The 18,889-nt window shown below is 46.1% G+C and overlaps 1 protein-coding gene across 3 annotated transcripts in view; it reads left to right on the top strand.

Moving 5' to 3' along the window:
* VWA3A (von Willebrand factor A domain containing 3A) overlaps positions 1–18,889 on the top strand; it is an 81,123-nt gene that overhangs the window by 21,913 nt on the left and 40,321 nt on the right. For 2 of the 3 annotated variants that reach the window (XM_033217780.1, XM_033217778.1), the window contains 9 exons: positions 186–240; positions 6,147–6,245; positions 7,607–7,713; positions 12,028–12,153; positions 13,361–13,469; positions 13,712–13,777; positions 15,513–15,638; positions 17,604–17,739; positions 18,151–18,254. In XM_033217780.1, the coding sequence (XP_033073671.1) occupies positions 186–240; positions 6,147–6,245; positions 7,607–7,713; positions 12,028–12,153; positions 13,361–13,469; positions 13,712–13,777; positions 15,513–15,638; positions 17,604–17,739; positions 18,151–18,254 (928 nt within the window). The remainder of the gene's footprint in view (positions 1–185; positions 241–6,146; positions 6,246–7,606; positions 7,714–12,027; positions 12,154–13,360; positions 13,470–13,711; positions 13,778–15,512; positions 15,639–17,603; positions 17,740–18,150; positions 18,255–18,889) is intronic. The other variant, XM_033217779.1, reaches the window with a different exon arrangement.

Raw genomic sequence — 18,889 nt, 5'->3', positions numbered from 1 at the left:
AGCCAGGACTACAGGCGTGCACTACAGTGCACTTAAAATGTTCACCACCTTCTTCCAAGACCCTATGCACGTTAAAAAAAAAAAAAAAAAAATTATTCATACCTGCCTTTTGTGTATGTAAGTGGCTGTTGTTGCTCAGTGAGGACATTGACCTTGGGTGATGAGTCTTTCTGATGTCTTGACAGCACTATTGAAGTCTATCAAGAGAGAATTCAGTGGCTCACAGAAAACAGCAAGAAGGTAACGGGCATAGGTTTAATTCTTTGCCCCCTTTCACTCATTCCATCTGTATTTGTTAGAACCCTGTCAGTTGCAAATGATAGACCTCCAGTGTAAATTGGCTTAAGCTAAAAAAGGCATTTACTAACCTACGTAAATGAAAACCCAAGCCACAGCTGGATCCAGGTGCTCAGATGATGTCACCTCTATGCCTGTGGGCTCTGCTTTCCTCTGAGTTGGTTTTATTCTCGGGACATCTCTCTTCAGGCATAGGAAGGTGGTGATCAGCAGCTCCAGTAGAAAGGAATCTCACTTCCTGTTCCCTACACAATTTCCAAATCCTGGGATTGACTCCCATTGACCAATTTACACCAATCAACATAGCCAAGGAGATGAAATATACTATCTAACTAGGCCTGGAACTAGTGTTCACTTCTAGGGCAAAAAAAAAAAAAAAAAAGACATGGGGGAAGGGGAAAGAGACTGGGGGTTAGCCCCCCCAGCCCTCATGGACTGAGAAAGGGAGACAGATGGTTGCATGTGGAAGGCCAGAGCACTGTTACCAGAAGGGAGAACGGGTACTGGGCAGGTGAGAATGCAGATGTGCCCTAGGCATTTAACTTCAGACCCACAATGAGATTTAGAAGACTAAGGCTGATCATCTGGATATCACTTTTCTTAAAAGTTTGATTAAGGGCTGGGCGTGGTGGCTTATGCCTGTAATCCCAGGTCACTGGGAGGCCTAGGTAGGTGGATCACCTGAGGTCGGGAGTTCAAGACCAGCCTGGCCAACATGGTGAAACCTTGTCTCTACTAAAAATACAAAAAAGTAGCTGGGTGTGGTTGTGCATGCCTGTAATCCCAGCTACGCGGGAGGCTGAGGCAGGAAAATTGCTTGAACTCAGGAGGTGGAGGTTGCAGTGAGCCGAGATCATGCCATTGCACTCTAGCCTGGGCGACACAGTGAGACTCCGTCTCAAAAACAAACAAAAAAACCCCACAAAAGTTTGATTAAGGGCTAGGCGTAGTGGTGCACACCTGTAGTCCCAGCTACTTGAGAGGCTGAGGCAGGAGGATTTCTTGAGCCCAGGAGGCTCAAGGCTGCAGTGAGCTATGATTGTGCCACTGCACTCCAGCCTGGTGACAGAGCAAGACCTGTCTTTGAAAAAAAAAATTTTTTTTTAATTAAATGTTTTTCTCAGAACCCAACAGTAAAAGAGTGATCATGGGCAAATTAACCTTTGATTTGCTTTCTTATTTGTTTTAGCTTAATTGCCATCAACTGGCACTTTTCTGGCTTCCCGTTTGCTTCCACCATTAGGTACAATCTTCAACTCTTGCTTTAAACCCTGGGAAAAGCAGATGCTGAAAGTCATGCTCCCTACTCCCAATCCCCACCTCTACCCAAGACCAGTGGGTAACAACATAGTGCTAAGCCTGCCTGTCCTGCCAATTCCAGGGTGTGGTCTACATCTCAGATCCAGAACCTCCTTCACTCGCTTGGACAAGTTGAGTCAGCAGATGCTTGTCTGCAGCTATAGCTGGACCCCTCTGGTTGCCCATGGTAACAGGCAGAGAGACCCCAGAGGAATGAAATCCTCCCATACTCCATAGGCATCCATGTAGCACATGCTGCTCTTACTGACCCACCCCCATCACCCCATCCTGGCACCTTTGTCAAAGATGGCGGGGATCGATAGCCCCTTCTTCCTGCCACCCCTTTCTGACAGAGCTACAGAGAAACCATGGAAGAGCCCAGGGAAGCGATCACCTGTGAATCAGCTCACCGGCTCCCTGGGTGTTGAGGCAGGCAGCCTGAGTGATGGCCAGATAATCGCTGGTCACTATTCCTGCTCTGCTCTCTCACTAAGGCCCTAGAAAGTGGCCTCACTTCTCTGGATCTGTGTCTGCAGAGGATAAGGAGAAGTTATAAACTAGTGGCATGCAGGCCAAATCTGGCCCACAGCCATGCTGTTCTGGGCTCCCTAGTTTTAAATATTTTTCAAATTAGTTGCCAAGATTTTTAAAATCCTGATATTTCACTTTCATGTCTGCTATCAGACTTCTCTTGAAAAATGAGAATATCTGGTATTACCCGGCTCCAATTGCCTCTTACATACTTGTCCAGTTATTTCTATGGAATAAATGTCTAGAACTTCAATGGCTAGGTTTAGGGAATGAATGTTTTCAATTCCAAAAGCTGTAAAGTCCTCATGGCAGCTTGTTTTTAATTTAAAAGAAATAGAATTGGCTCTAGATTTCAACTTCTTGCCTCCAGACTGGCAATACCCTAGAAAGCCTTGTGCCATATTTGGGTCATGAATTCAACAAACACATATTGAGTCATTGTATAACAGACACTATTCTAGGATTGAGACTACCAACATGACCAGTAGTTGCTAAAGGAATGGTTCACTGGGGGGAAAAAACCATACTAATACTAAGGTCCTGTCTTCATGGAGCTTACATGCTGTAAAAAGAAACAAAGCTGAGTAAGGGAACCAAGAGTGGAACAGAAGGACTATTTAAATGGAATGGTTTAGGCCAGACATGGTGGTGCACACTTGTAATCCCAGCACTTTGGGAGGCCAAGGCAGGCGGATCACTTGAGGTCAGTAGTTTGAGACCAGCCTGGCCAAAATGCTGAAACCCTGTCTCTACTAAAACCACAAAAATTAGCCAGGCGTGGTGGTGGGCACCTGTAATCCCAGCTACTCAGGAGGCTAAAGCAGGAGAATTGCTTGAACCCAGGAGGCAGAGGTTGCAGTGAGCTGAGATCATGCCACTGCACTCCAGCCTGAGAGACAGAGTGAGACTCCCTCTCAAAAATAAAGTAAAAAATAAATAAATGGAATGGTTGAGGATACTCACTCTGAAGAGGAGACATTTGAAAAGGCACCTAAAGAAAGTGCAGAGGTGAGCCCTGCCAATATTTTGGGGAGAATGTTCCAAGCAGAGGAGACAGCAAGTCCAAAAGTCTTGAGGCAGGAACGAGCTTGGTATGTTCCAGAAGCAGCACATGGGCCAGTGCAGCAAGCACAGAGTGAGCTATGTGGAGAAAGGAGACAAGGTTAGATGAGCAGGTTGAAGTCCGAGAGGGCCTGATTCCAAAGATGAAGGCTTTAATAAAGCGGGGGAGTGACCTGATCTGACAAGTTTCAAAAGAATCACACTGGCTGCTGCATAACTTGACTATACAGGGGGTAAAAGTGGAAACAGGACAACTGCGCTGGCTGAGAATGATGGAGGCTTAGACTCAACCTCTAGGGTCAACAGAATGAGATATGGTAGATTCAACGCACAATTGAAAGGTAGGACCAGCAGAACTTGCCGATGGATTAGATAGGTTTGGGGCCAGAGCACCTGGGCCAGTGTTGAATGGCATTTACTGAGATGGGGAAGGCTGAGGGAGAAACAGACTTGAGAAGGAAAACCAAGAGGTCTTGTTTTGGACATGTGAAGCCTGAAGGACTTAGTAGACTTCCAGACAGAGAAGCGGAGCAGGATGTTGGGTGCACAGGTCTGAAGTTCCAAGAGAAATCTGAAGATGGACCTCAGATAATTATTAGCGTTTGGATGGTATTCAAAGGCATGACACTCAGATCACTTAGGAGGTGATCAAAGAACAGTGGTTCTCCACCAGGGGAAACTTTGCCCCACAGGAACATTTGGCAATGTCTGGAGACATTTTTGATTGTCATGGCTGGAGGAGAGGGGTTGTTACCTACATCTAGTTTATCAGCAGCCAGGGATGCTGCTCACCATCCTGTAATGCACAGGACAGCTCCCTACAAAAGATAATTATCCAGCCCAAATGTCAATAGTGCCAAATGTCAGTAGTGCCAAAGCTGGCACACCCTGGGGTAGATAAAGAAGAGAGTGGCCAGGCGTGATGGCTCATGGCTGCAATCTCAGCACTTTGGGAGGCCGAGGCTGGAGGGTCACTTGAGACCGGGAGTTCAAGACCAGCCTGGGCAATGCAGTAAGACCCTATCTCTAAAAAAAAATTAAAAAAACAAATAGCCATGTGTGGTGGCACACACCTATAGTCCCAGCTGCTTAGGAGATTGAGGCAGGAGGATCACTTGAGCCCAGGAGTTCCAGGCTGCAGTGAGCTATGATTGTGCCACTGTGCACCTGGAAGCCCTTGTTAAAATAAAGACTCTAATTGGGCCCCCTAGAGTGGGACCTGAGACTCTGCATTTCTAACAAGTTGGGGGATGGTGATGCTGTCGGCCCATGACCCACACCCTCAGAAGCAAGTTCCTAGGGCACGCCAGTATTGTGACTTTGGAACAAGGAGGAGGGACTCTCTAGGAAAGGAAATTAAGAAAATCTGGGCAGTAAATAGAGGGGAAAGTGGGAAAATGTGGTGTCCTGGAAGACACACGTCAAAGTGTTTTAACTTGTTAAATTCTTGACACAGTCAAACTGTGCTATATGCTACTCAGAGTTCGAGAAAGTTGAGAATTTGGATTTAACCCTTGGGCTTGGCAAGACAAGGGTTAAATCCTTGGCAAGACAAAGGTCTTTGATCACCTTGACACATGTGGTTTCAGAGGAATAGGAAGGTGAGACCCTAACTTGAATGGGTCCCCGGGAGGTAAGGACGTGTGGCTAAGATGGAGAGCCAAAAAATGAAACAGCAGCAGGAGGGAGAGGTGGCATCCTGAGAGGTCTATATCTTTTTTAAGATGGGCGATATTATAACCTGTTCGTATGATGATGGAAGTTGTACAATCAATAGGAATGGATGATCCAGGAGAAGGGATGATCACAGAAGCAGAGTTCCTATTTAGCAAGAGAAGATCCAGTGATGCAAGCCAAAGGTTAGCCTAGACCGTTGCTGGTTGGCCTTAGATGCATTTTAACTGGAAAAAGGTGAAGCGTGTAGGGCTGTGGGCTGGTAGGTCAGTAGACTCTGCATGGAAAGATTTTTTTTAATTCTCTCCAATTTGTTTCTGTTTTCTCAGCAAAATTGGAGGCAAAATCACTTGCTGGGAGAGTACAGAAAGGGAGTGCTGCAGGTGTAAGAGAAGATATAAAATACTCTCTGAGAGTAGAAGAGTGAATTCAACAGGAAAATTAGATATCCAATAAAGTAGGATTTAAGGAAAAACACCAAATGGAACCTACTGCCCCTAGAGAACTATCAATTTCATATGAATGAAAGTTCCAATCCACAATGCAGCTTTAACAAGATGAACATTTATGTGCAGAGTCAAACAGCATCAACAAGTAATACAGGCAGTCCTTGACTTAGAATGGTTCAACTTATGATTTTTCCACTTATGATGGGTTTATCAGGACGTGGCCCCATCATAAGTCAAGGAGTAATAACTGTAGAGTAATAATAGCATTTAGAAACACAATTAGAAACTTGGATGTGGTGGCACATGGTTGCTTGAGCCCAGGAGTTTGAGACCAACCTCGACAATATAGCAAGACTCCATCTCAAAAAGAAGAAGCAAGAAACATAATTAGAAACTCACAGAGATACCATTGCAGCTGGTGAAGCTAACACATCTGCCCTTGATCGGTAGAGTAGGCAAAAAATAAATAAGGATATAGAGAAATTAGATAAGCTAATACAAATAGCCATCAAATTTTATATCTTCAAACAAAGGGTGCTTTTCTACAGTCCCCAGATTTTCCACAATGACCATGTATTACTTCATAAGATTAGACAATACATATAAGGGGGAAAAACTTATAAAGAAGAGGCTGCCACAAAATAAGAGCAGTCATGCCCAGAGTTGAAGTCATGATATTGGGTTTTGCTTTTCCCTTATAAAATGGGGTTTCTGTCTGCTGCTGCTTGTTAGAGGTGAGGGAAGTGTTCGCATCACTGCATCGCACAGAGCAGCTCAGTGTAGGAGACGCACAGATTTGTACTGGCTGTTTCCAAATGCCCTCTTTGGTTTTAGGCATTTGGCCTCATCAAAGGGGCCAGAGTCAGCATCCTCATAGATGTGTCAGCCGTCAGCAGTGGCCCTCAGAAAGAGGAGTTCCAAAAGGACCTCATGGTAAGTCTGTCTGGCGCACTGAAACACCTGGAACCACCCACCACCCCCAGCCTTTCCTTCCTGAGCTTGCTGACCAGCTTGTTTATAGCAAATGCAAGATAGGGTGTCTTATAAAGAACAGTTCACACTTAATTAGCACCTATGGTTAGAGAACTATGTTGAATTCTACAAAACCCAACCACAGAGTCATTTTTGGTTGTAGTGTGAACTTCCAGTATTCTCACCACCACAGTACCTGCCAACTAGACTTTGACTCAAGAGCTCCCATGTTTCCCTGGAAAGAGGATGTGAAGACTCCTGCATAGCATAGCATAGCACAGCACAGGGCTTCTGGCCTTTTCTGGATGGAGGAGCTATTCTGGTTTCTTTGGAGTTATGGTTCCCATTGGATACTCACCAGCTCTAGCTTGAGAGCAGTGAACAGGCTGGTGTTGCCCATTGCTCCATCCCCAACTCACATCCATAGCAGAGAAGCTAAGAACTAGAGTCAGATGGCTGGAGTCAAATCCCAGCCACCTCCACCAATTCCAGGCCATGTGACTGTGTTAACTAATCTCTCTGTGTCTTACCTCCTCTGTAAAATGGGGATGATAACAGTGACTACCTAGGGTTGCCATAAGGGTAAAAGGAGCTTGTGCAAGTGAAGTGCTCTGTGAGAAGTCTTCTCATAAGTGTACAGTGAGAAGTCTGGCCTAGAGAAAAGCCTCTGCAGCCTGATGTGGTATGGACAGGCTATTTTCTTATGGGTACCATGGCAGCAATAGCCCGTTGTATTTTGCACAGGTCCTGCAGAGCCTTTATGAGGCTCAGTGTGGGGCTGTCCTCCAGACTTGTTCCCTGTTCCTGGTCTCAGTGGATGTCAGGGGACAGGTTGCAGAGCAGTCTCCCCCTTCATGACAAGTCCTCAGGACAGAGTTTCCAAAGATCCCTCAGGTGGAGTGGTCTACTGTTAGCCAGGGCAGAGCTCATGAGAGTGGCATACAGGTGGAATTTCTAGCTGGCCAGGAAGAAGAGGGAGAAGTTATGGATACTCACCAGCTCCATCTCCAGCTCACATGCCTTAGAGAGAAACCACTGCCCCGTCCTCTGTCCTCCCTCTCTGGGTGCCACAGGTAAGTGCCAAGGGGCCAACCATAGCACACTGAGATGGCAGCCCAGATGCTCATCCCACCCACAGGAGGCCCGGCAGGTGGGAAGCAAATTTCGGCTTGGGGCTGGCTGGCTGCTAAGTCCAGCCTCAAGCAGCCATATTTCAGCACAGCTCAGACCCAGCCCAGAGAGGCCGGCTAAGGCGAGAGAGGCAAAGCCAGGCTCCACATTTCCCTGGCTATGGGAGCCAGTGATGTCCTTTTGTCCAACAGAGCCTCATCGATGAGCAGCTGAGCCACAAGGAGAAGCTATTTGTCCTGTCCTTTGGCACCAACGCCAGGTCCCTCTGGCCGGACCCCATGGAAGTCAGCGCCTCTGTGTGAGTGGCTTTCCTGCCTGATGGTGATATTTACTTTTTCATTTTCCTCCCTAACCAGCAGAGTCTTTATTGAATAATTCAACTGCAAACCCCAGGACACTACTAGATAAGTGAGTATAAAGAGACAACTCACAAAAGCAGAAACAATTTTTGGAAAGATGGCCATGCAGCAGTTCATAAACCGACAGACAAAGTGACCACAAGACACCGTTTTTATCCAGCAAACTAGCAAAGATAGTTTTATTATTGTGAAAATAACACATGCATGTTTTTTAAAAATTCCAACAGTATGAAAGGATGATAAATAATAGCAAATGAGTCTCCCTCTTTTTTTTTTTTTTTCAAAGACAGGATCTCATTGTGTCTCCCAACCTGGAGTGCAGTGGCGCAATCATAGCTTATTGCAGCTTTGACCTCCTGGGCTTAAGCAATCCTCTCACCTCAGCCTCCTGAGTAGTTGGGACTACAGACATGTGCCACCACACCCTGCTACATTTTTATTTGTTTATTTAGACAGGGTCTCTGTTGCCTAGGCTGGAGTACAGTGGTGTGATCTTGGCTCACTGCAACCTCCACCCCACAAGTTCAAGTGATTCTTGTGCCTCAGCCCCCCAAGTAGCTGGGACTACAGGCATGCGCTACCATGCCCAGCTAACTTTTGCATTTTTTGGTAGAGACAGGGTTTCATCATGTTGGCCACACTGGTCTTGAACTCCTGACCTCAAGTGATCTGTCACCTTGACCTCCCAAAATGTGGGATTACAGGCATGAGCCACCACACCCAGCCATTTGGTTTATTTTTGTAAAGATGCGATCTTGCTATATTGTCCAGGCTGGTCCTGACCTCCTGGCCTCAAGTGCTCTTCCAGTCTTGGCCTCCCAAAGTGGTGGGACTACAGATGTGAGACACTGTGCCTGGCCCAAAATAGTTCCTTATATCACTTCCACAAATAATATTTGCATACACATGCATCTGTGTGTTTACCTTCTTATTTTGACATAAACAGGACCTATATAACACTGCTCTGTGCTTTGGCTTTCTAGCTGGTCTTGAATCTCTTTCTCTGTCAATACATACAAATCTACCTCATTTGTTTTAATGGCTACATAGTACTCTACTGCATGGATGTCCTTTAGTTGGGGGTTTCTAGCCTGGGGTTTTTTTGAGGGATAGGAGGGAGGTATGTAAGAATTTCTATTTATCCAGTGAGTAGAAATTTCTTTTCCATGAAAGGAATGTCCTCAGTCACCCACCATGTGTCGGTTGCCATACTAGGTACTTTGCATAGAGGATTGTATTTAGTATATATAGCCACCCCATGGAATAGGATTATTATCCTCATTTTGTAGATGAGGAAATGCAGACTCAGCTTAGGGAAGATGCCCAATGCGGCAGAGCCAGGATTGGATTCCAGATCCCAGGAAAACACACATGCTTTGGCCAGGGCCGGTTGCTCATGCCTATAATCCCAGCACTTCGGGAAGCCAAGGTGGGAGGATCGCTTGAGCTCAGGAGTTTGAGACCAGTCTGAGCAACCTAGTGAGACCCTATCTCTACAAAAAATTTAAAAATTAGCTCGGTGTGATGGCATGTGCCTGTAGTCCCAACTACTCGGGAGGCTGAGGTGGGAGGTTTGATTGAGACTGGGAGGGAGGTCGAGGCTGCAGTGAGCTATGGTTGTGACACGGTACTCCAGCCTGAGTGACAGAGAGAGACCCTGTCTCCAAAAAAAATTAAAAAGTTTAAAAAAAAGCATGTGCTTAGATTTCTAAGAGGGAGGCCACCTCGCCAACACTAGTTGTAAAGAAGAGCCCTTCGGGATAGAGAATTGCCCACTTCTGGCCCTCTGGCTTTGAATCCCAACCCCAACAGTCACTGCGTGTTCTTGACAAGTCCCTTAACTCTCTCACTTGCAAAACAAGGCCAATCCTACCCACTCTTCTTCACAGGACTGTTATGGAGATGAAATGAAAACAAAGTACCAGGCTAGTGCCAGGTACTCAATGAACGAGAGCGTTTTTTACTCTGATTTCCACTTTAGGTGGAGCAGTGACCCCTGGGTTGTTATGGATGGCAGCCAAAAGTTCTGCATCTTCAGGAACTCTTAGAATTCTCTTGTCATATCCCTATGTCATATCTTTACCATGTGTACCATTGTTTTGTTTTATTTTATTTTATTTTATTTTATTTTATTTTATTTTTGAGATGGAGTGTTACTCTGTCACCCAGGCTGGAATGCAGTGGTGCGATCTTGGCTCACCAAAACATCCATTTCCTGGGTTCAAGCAACTGTCCTGCCTCAGCCTCCCAAATAGCTGAGATTACAAGTGTGCTCCACCATGCCCTGCTAATTTTTTTTTTTTTTGGTATTTTTAGTAGCGATGAGGTTTTACCATGTTGGCCAGGCTGGTCTCGGACTCTGACCTCAAGTGATCCGCCCTCCTTGGCCTCCCAAAGTGCTGGGATCACAGGCGTGAGCCACTGTGCCCGGCCAACCATGTGTACTATTGTTGATTTTTCTTTACTTCAATTCTATGTATTTTTTATTGAAAGAAACTTGGTTTTTTTTCGTTTTTTTTCGTTTTGTTTTGAGACAAGGTCTTGCTCTGTCACGTCTGGAGTGCAGTGGTACAGTCATAGTTTACTGCCGTCTTATCTCCTGAGCTCAAATGATCCTCCAGCCTCAGCCTCCCCAGTAGCTAGGACAACAAGGGTATGCCCAACTAATTTTTTAAATTTTTCCTTTTTTGTAAGATGGGGTCTGGCTATGTTGATCAGACTAGTTTTGAACTCCTGGCCTCAAGTGGTCCTCCCTCCTCAGCCTCCCAGAGTGCTGGGATTGCAGGCATGAGTCACTGCTCCTGGCCTGAAGGAAACTTTCTATCAATACCATAACTGAGGAGTTCATGTCACTTGCATGATTATACTTCTATAATCATGTCGTTATATTTCTATAATTAGAAAGCAACCATATATCTTTCTTTAATGGCTTTGAGAAAAAAAAAAGAAAGAAAGCAGCCATATAAATACAATGAGAGAAAAACAATGGTTTTAAATTCCAGCTTAAATCTGTTGGCTAGAGAAGGCGCTAGACCTGGGACTTGTTCTTGCTGTTCAAAAAGGAGACTTGACAGTTATGATCATGAAAGATGAACTTATTAGCACCACGCTGAGATTTTCTCTTTCAGATTTTTGATTTTTTGAAGTAGAAAGAACAGACCTCTTTCACTAGTGTTGTGCAAAGTTTTAGCCAAGAAAGAATCAAGTTATTTTTCTTCTCACCAGTGGTGTGTACCCCAGCCCACGTGGGACATAAGCCACACAGCCATAATGCTTTCTCTTAGAGCCTTCTTAGGGTTGCGGAATTAACTCCATGCCTCCTATCGAGGGCTGGCTCCCAAGAGAGTGGGTGTGGGGAGGAAGGAACTCAGCCCCAGACCCTCACATAGCACAATTTCTAAAAGCTCAGATCTTAGAGTCAGACCTGGTTTGAAATCTCAGTTTTAACAGTTGCTTACATTATCACCTTTGGCAAGTCCTAACTCAGTTTCCTCATCTACAAAAGGGGAATAAAGGTACCACCTCAACAAGTTATCATTAGGTTTAAATGAGCTAATATTTGTCTTGGGCCTGGTACCTAATACTACAGGCCAGGTGTAGGGGCTCACACCTATAATCCCAGCTGTTTGGGAAGCTAAGGAGGGGGACCGCTTGAGGCCAAGAGTTCAAGACCAGCCTGGGCAACACAGTGAGACCCCCATCTCTACATTTTTTTTTTTTTTTTGAGATAGAGTCTCACTCTGTTGCCCAGGCTGGAGTGCAGTGAGAGTGGCACAATCTCAGTTCACTGCAACCTTCTGCCTCTGGAGTTCAAGCAGTTCTCCTGCTCACCCTCCCAAGTAGCTGGGATTACAGGCATGTGCCACCACAGCTGGCTAATTTTTTTTGTATTTTTAGTAGAGATGGGATTCACCATGTTGGCCAGGCTGGTCTTGAATTCCTGACCTCAAGTGATCCACCCACCTTGGCCCCCAAAAGTGCTGAGATTATAGGCATGAGCCACTATGCCCAGCCCTCTACATAAAATATAAAAATTAGCCGGGCAGGATGCCACACACCTGCAGTCCCAGCTACTTGGGAGGCTGAGGCAGGAGGATCGCTTGGGCCCAGGAGTTTGAGGTTACAGTGAGTTATGATTGCACCACTGCACTTCAGCCTGGGTGACATAGCCAGACCTTATCTCTAAAAAGAAATTAAAATGAAATTAAATACAACAGTCTTACAATTAGGTTGCCATTGTTGTCTCCCCCCAGCCTCCAGGAACTTAAGCTCTGGGTAAAGACACTGCAGCCTGATGGAGGCAGCAACCTGCTACAAGCTCTGAAGAAGATCTTCACTCTCAAGGGCCTGGATTCCCTGGTGGTCATCATGAGAAGCTGGTAGGTCTTCTTTCCTAAGCAGGTGACATACTACACAAAAGGGACTGAAGAACCAAACCACTGTTTGAGAAAAGATTGGCCGGTCACAGTGGCTCATGCCTGTAATCCCAGCACTTTGGGAGGCCGAGACAGGAGGACTGCTTGAAGCCAGGAGTTTGTGACCAGTCTGGGCAACACAATGAGAACCTATCTCTAAAAAAAAGATAAAAATTAGCTGGTCATGGTTGTGTGCACCTGTAGTCCCAGCTACTTGGGAGGCTGAGGCAGGAGGATTGCTTGAGCCCAGGAGTTTAAGGCTGCAGTAAGCTATGATTGTTCCACTGCACTGTAACCTGGGTAACAGAGTGAGACCCAGGGAAGGGAAGGGGAGGGGAGGGGAGGAAAGGGAAGGGGAGGAGAGGGGAGGAGAGAGGGAGGGAGGGAGGGAGGGGAAGGAAGGAAAGGGAAGGAAAGGGAGGAGGAGAGAGGAGGGAGGGAGGGAGAGAGAGAAAGAAGGAAGGAAAGAAGGAAGGAAGGAAAGAAAGAAGAAAGAGAAAGAAAGGAAAGAGAAGAAAGAAAAAAGAAGGAAAGAAAGAAAAAGAAAGAAAAAAAGAGAAAAGATCATCAATCATGACTCTTCACACATACATGAGGGAAGGATCGTAGTCACAGGCAGAAAGAGAGAGAAAAAGAGAAAGAAAAGAAAGGAGAGAGAAAGACAAACAGAATGAAAGAAAGAAAAGAAAAAGGAAAGAAGGAAGAGAGAGAAAAGGAAGGAAAGAAGGAAGAGAGAAAGAAAAAGAAAAGGAAGGAAAGAAGGAAGGAAAGAAAGAAGAAAGAGAAGAAAAGAAAAAGAAAAGGAAGGAAAGAAGGAAGGAAGGAAAGAAGGAAGAGAGGGAAAATGAAAAAAAGGAAAGAGAAAGGAAGAGAGAGAGAGGAGAAGGAAGGAAAGAAGGAAGAGAGAGAAAGAAGGAAAGAGAGAAAAGATCATCAACCATGACTCTTCACACACACACGAGGGAAGGACTGCAGTCACAGGCCACCCATCTGCAGAGGAGGCAGGGCAGCCAGGCCTGCAGTCCACCTAGCCCTGCATCCCGCATAGATGACCTGGGACACGGGTGGCCAGTTAAGAATCGGTAGATGTTCCTTGGGAATTACCATTTTGCTCTGAAATGTTCTCAAAGTGATCTGACCTGGGGTGTCCACTTTTCTCCCTTCTCCCCAGCCCAGATCAGCCTTCTGAAATCCTGTCCGACTACATCCAGCAGTCCACCATGGGAAGAGACCTCATCATCCACTTCATCACCTACAGCTGCGATGATCAGCTGCCCCCTGTGAGTGCCCGAGATTCTCTGAGGTGTCCCTTGGCTTTGGCGGTAGTGAGTTGGGCTGGCCTTTGAGGCCTCATGCTTGGACAGGCCCCCGAGTGTGGACGAGAATGCACCTGACCTTATGCCTGGTTCTCCCTTTGGTAAAATGGGAAGCTTTGGATAATCGGGAGGTTCAGTCAAGGAGAAGACTTACTGGAGTATTGGTGTTGCCCTAGTAAGGGCTGACCCCGGCCTCATCCCTGCAGGCTATCCTGAAGAACCTTGCAGAAGCTGTTAGGGGCTACTACCACTGCTACAGCCCAAAGATGGAGGTAAGCCCTTCTGCCAACATGTGGCCCCTCTTCTTCTCTCCTTGTCTGCCTCCAAGGTTGTACCTAGGAGGTCTGGGCCAGGACCACACTACACACTTGTTTCTCCTTTTCTCCCTGTCCCCACCTGTATTCAATGAGGTTACACAGGTAAAATCGGGTTAGAATGAATATGTGGGAAGAACAGGGACAACCTGAAGTCACAGGAGATGCTTTGGTCAGCCTGTATGATGCATTGATTGCATGCCTGGGAGCCCAGGGGCCTTTTAAAACCCTGCCTGCAGAATCCTCAATCACTCTCCAGTTGCCATTAATATAGGCCCCAGCCTAGCTCTGCTCCCCAGAAAGCACTGAGTCTGAATTGCCTTGATTTTCTCTCCTAGATCAACTCCTGCTACTGCAGGGGACCCACTGCAGAGCAAAATGAGCAATCCATTCTGTACTGATCCATCCATTACTGTCCTTGTCCCAGTTAATAACTAGACATCAGCCACCCTGTGTTCACAAGGGAGGCAATGATTAGCAAACGTGTGTAGATCCATTTGGAAGATTAAGAATGCAATCATCTGGTCGCTCCCAGGCTGTGTCTTGCCTACCATTAATAACCATGAGTAAATGAGTGTTTGCATCTCACAAGTGAATTCAAAGGTCACAAGGTCCCTGCTTGTCATAGCAGGGAGCCAAACTCAGGCAGCACCCTATCTTGATACCTCATCATCTGGACTCTGTCTGTAGGTGACTCAGACTACAGAGGTTAGAAAGGTAAAGTAGGCCAGGCGCGGTGGCTCAAGCCTGTAATCCCAGCACTTTGGGAGGCCGAGACGGGCGGATCACGAGGTCAGGAGATCGAGACCATCCTGGCTAATACGGTGAAACCCCGTCTCTACTAAAAACATACAAAAAAAAAACTAGCCGGGCAAGGTGGCGGGCGCCTGTAGTCCCAGCTACTCCGGAGGCTGAGGCAGGAGAATGGCGTGAACCCGGGAGGCGGAGCTTGCAGTGAGCTGAGATCTGGCCACTGCACTCCAGCCTGGGCGGCAGAGCGAGACTCCGTCTCAAAAAAAAAAAAAAAAAAAAAAAAAGAAAGGTAAAGTAAATGACTGAAACTAACTGGTTTAAGAAATATTTTATCTTAAAACCTGTGGCTTGACCAGGCACGGTGGCTCATGTCCATAATCCTAGTGCTTTGGAAGGCCGAGACGGGAGGATCATTTGAGGCCAGGAGTTTGAGACTAGCCTAGGCAATATAATGACAGCCCATCTCTACAAAAAATTTAAAAATTCACCTGGCATGGTAGCACATGGCTGTAGTCACAGCTACTCAGGAGGCTGACACAGGAGGATCGCTTCAGCCCAGGAGTTCGAGGCTGCAGTGACCAAGGATTGTACCACTGCACTCCAGCCTGAGTGACAGAAAAAGACCCTTTCTCTTAAAATGATCATAAAATAAATGAATAATTATTATTATTATAGCCATCCTAGAGCATGTAAAGTGTTTCTTTATACTTTTACAATTAGAAAACTCTTCAATTGTTTTAAAACACAGGAGGTCAATTGCACAAATGGAGCACAGCATGTCTGCAGGCTCTTCCTGGCACATGGGTAGCAGTTTATAAGGCCTAGTGGAGAGAGTCTGCCCCTCTGCCTGGGCATTGGCCTGGCTGCTTGCCCCTTCCTGGGTTGGCCTCTGCAGGTAGCCAAGTGATTCTGGCTGGCTGATTGCTCTTGCCACCCTCAGCTCTACACCAGCCGGGATATGGATGAGCTCCTGGCAGAAATTCAGAAGGCCCGGAGCCTCCTCAGCCACGTGCAAGCCCTGAGGCACAGCAGCCCCTGTGAGGCGCTCACCTGCACCATGGAGGAGGTAGGTGGTATGAGTGTCAGTTCTGGGGCCTTCTCCCAGCAGCACTCAGCTGGCCTTGTTCCCCTTTCTCACCTGTTCATAGACGGCACAGCTGCCGGTGCCCGTCACTTCCTAAAATCGAAACAAGGCAAGGCCCACCCTTCATTGCACCCCAGAGCTCTGAGTTGGGTGGGCTGGCTGGGCCTACCATGGTGCCAGAAAGATTGTGGTGGATTTACTAACTAACTGTAAAATTTATTTCAGAGAAAGATCAGCAGGCTCCTGCCACCCCCTCTGTCTTGTCACTGTCCCCTCCCTTACCCCCCGTTGGGAGAATCATGAAAACCTCAACCACCCAGAATAGGCTGTCTTGAAGAGAGTCATTCTCACCTCAGCCATGGCTCACACCTGAAATCCCAGTGCTTTGGGAGGCCAAGGCCAGAGGATCACTTGAGTCCAGCCGTTCAAGACCAGCCTGTGCAACATGGCAAAACACCGTCTCTACAAAAATTAAAAAATTAGCCAGGCACGATGGCACGTGCCTATAGTCCCAGCTACTCAGGAGGCTGAGGTGGGAGGATGATTGAACCTGGGAGGTCGAGGCTGCAGTGAGCCATAATGGTGCCACTGCACTCCAGCCTGGGCAACGGAGCAAGACCCTGTCTCAAAAAAGAATTTTTAAAATATATAAATACAATAACAACAATTAGTATTAGAATTATAATAGTTCTTGGCCAGGTGTGATGGCTCACACCTGTAATCCCAGCACTTTGTGAGGCTGTGGCAGGTGGATCGCTCGAGGTCAGGAGTTCAAGACCAGCCTGGCCAACATGGTGAAACACTGTCTTTACTAAAAATACAAAACATAGTGAGGCGTGGTGGCAGGCACCTGTAATCTCAGCTATGTGGGAAGCTGACTCAGGAGAATCACTTGAACCCAGGAGGCAGAGGTTGCAGTGAGCCCAGATAATGCCGCTGCACTCCAGCTTGGGTGACAGAACAAGACTCCATCTCAAAAAAAAAAAAAAATTATAGTAGTTATCATTTATTAAATGCTCATTATAAGATAGGCACAATGTTCAGTTATTTAAATGCTTTATCTTAACAACAGTCTGAGTTAAGTATATTATTACTTTTTATAGATGAGGAAACCGAAGCTAAGAGGTTACATAACTTGCCTAAGATTGCAGAGATAGAAATAGATTGAGTTTGGATTGAACCCAGGTCTAAGGCCCAAAACCTTGCCAAGAGTTTCCAAAAATGAAGTGCATGTACTACTTGTAGTTTGCAAGATAATTTTAGGTGGTGCATGGATTAATATATTTTTTAAATGATATCTATTTCAAACTAGCTCATTATGGTCATCATAGATCTTCTTTCTAAAACTGTGAAAGGGATTGAATTTTTAAACTTAAAGCAAGTTAATAACTAAAAAGCTTTAATGTTACATGTTGATTCTTAAAATATAATAATACAGTAGTACTCAGATATAGCAAAATTCATGAAGGCAGTGCTCAAATCTCTGAAGTTTGGGACTTGCTGTTTTATGTTTTACTTATACATTCACTATGTAATTTAACCTCTCAGAGCCTCGGTTCTTTACTTTGTAAGTGTGGCCACAGGGTGGCCACGTGGGGGCTCACTGAGTGATTTGCTGCAGGAGTTTTTAGTTCTCCAAAGCATGGAGGGGCGACCTGTCATCTTGGAGTCCGTGGTGCTGATCTTCCCGGTAAGGTTAGGGAGGGAGCCAGGAGCATAGGCCACTGTGAGAGCAAACGAGTTGCTGGGTACTCCTCCGTCTTCCCCTGGAAATTCCAGAAATCAGAGAAGGGGAGGGGATGACAGAAGGGAAAGGCAAAACCGCCTTTAATCTACCATGGAGTGTTTAAGATGCTCCACTTGCGTTGACTGAGTGGAGGGTGAAGACTGAGGACTTTTCAACTCTAAAATATGATTATGTAATGAGGGCTTTCTCATTGAATTTAGATTTCCACAGAGATTACAAATGGGCTACTCATAAGCCTCTTGCCTAAACCCCCAAAGCATGACGCTCCTCTCACCATTGAGTTTCCAAACTTGGACAAGACTTCTGCAGAGTGGCTTAAGGTCAATGGTCTGAAAGGTAAATCTCCAAAGAGGGCAGAACCCAGGAAGCAGGTGACTGACTAAAAGGCTTGAATCCGGCCAGGCACAGTGGCTCACATCTGCAATCCCAGCACTTTGGGAGGCCAAAAAGGAAGGATTAGTTGAGACCAGGGATTTGAGACCAACCTAGGCAACATAGCAAGACCCCATCTCTATAAAAAATAAAATTATCTGGGCGTGGTGGCATACACCTATAGTCCCAGATACTCAGGTAGGCTGAGGCAGGAGGATACTTTGAGTCCAGGAGTTTGAGGATACAGTGAGTTACGATTGTGCCACTGCATTCCAGCCTGGGTGACAGAGCAAAACCCTGTCTCAAAAAAATAAAAGCTTGAACCCTTTGGAGCCTCCCAGGCAGTGCTTACAACCTCACAATTTATTTTTTCAGCCAAAAAATTAAGTCTGTATCAGGTCCTGGCACCCAACGCATTCTCTCCTGTGGAGGAATTTGTACCTATTCTCCAGAAAACAGTATCATCAACTATCCATGAGGTAATTCAGATTCATCATTTTCTCCAGTCCTCCGCAGGAGAGCTCCCTGGTGGCTTTTCCCACCTTCTTAAATGTTCTGGCAATAAGAATCACCAGGGATTCAGGCTTCCCACCCAGGACCCTAGAAAGCACATCAAATCCACTGTAGCTGTTAGTTTTCAAAGATCTGAAAAATTGAACTTGGGAGATGGGGCAAGAGGGATAAATCAGGTACCACAGTCACCCCCTCCATGAAAGTTTTCTCCTCCCAACTCAGACAGGACAGACTTGCTCTCTTTATGTCCTCGCTGTACCTAATGCAGACTTCTGCTATTGCTCCCATAAAGGGTTAATGCATGAATTTTTACATACTTAAATCCCCATCAAGTATGAAGTATAAAGAGGGAATACTCTTCTCTAACTCTCTATCCTCCATGTTTAGTATGAGTAGGAAATCAATGAATGTTTACTGGATGGCTGAGAAGGTAGTTGGAAGGAGGGTTGGCCAGAAGAAGGAAAAGAATGATGAATGAATGGAAACGTGGATGGATGGATGGATGGAGGATGGATGGATGGATGGATGGATGGATAAATAGATGAGTGGGTGGGTGGGTGGGTGGATGGATGGATGGATGGATGCATGGATGGGTGAATGG

The sequence above is a fragment of the Trachypithecus francoisi genome, unplaced genomic scaffold (assembly GCF_009764315.1).
Source record: "Trachypithecus francoisi isolate TF-2019V2 unplaced genomic scaffold, Tfra_2.0 Lachesis_group10, whole genome shotgun sequence".
Taxonomy (NCBI): Eukaryota; Metazoa; Chordata; class Mammalia; order Primates; family Cercopithecidae; genus Trachypithecus; species Trachypithecus francoisi.
The sequence above is the reverse complement of the archived record's forward strand: the minus strand, read 5'-3'. Positions and strand labels throughout refer to the sequence as shown.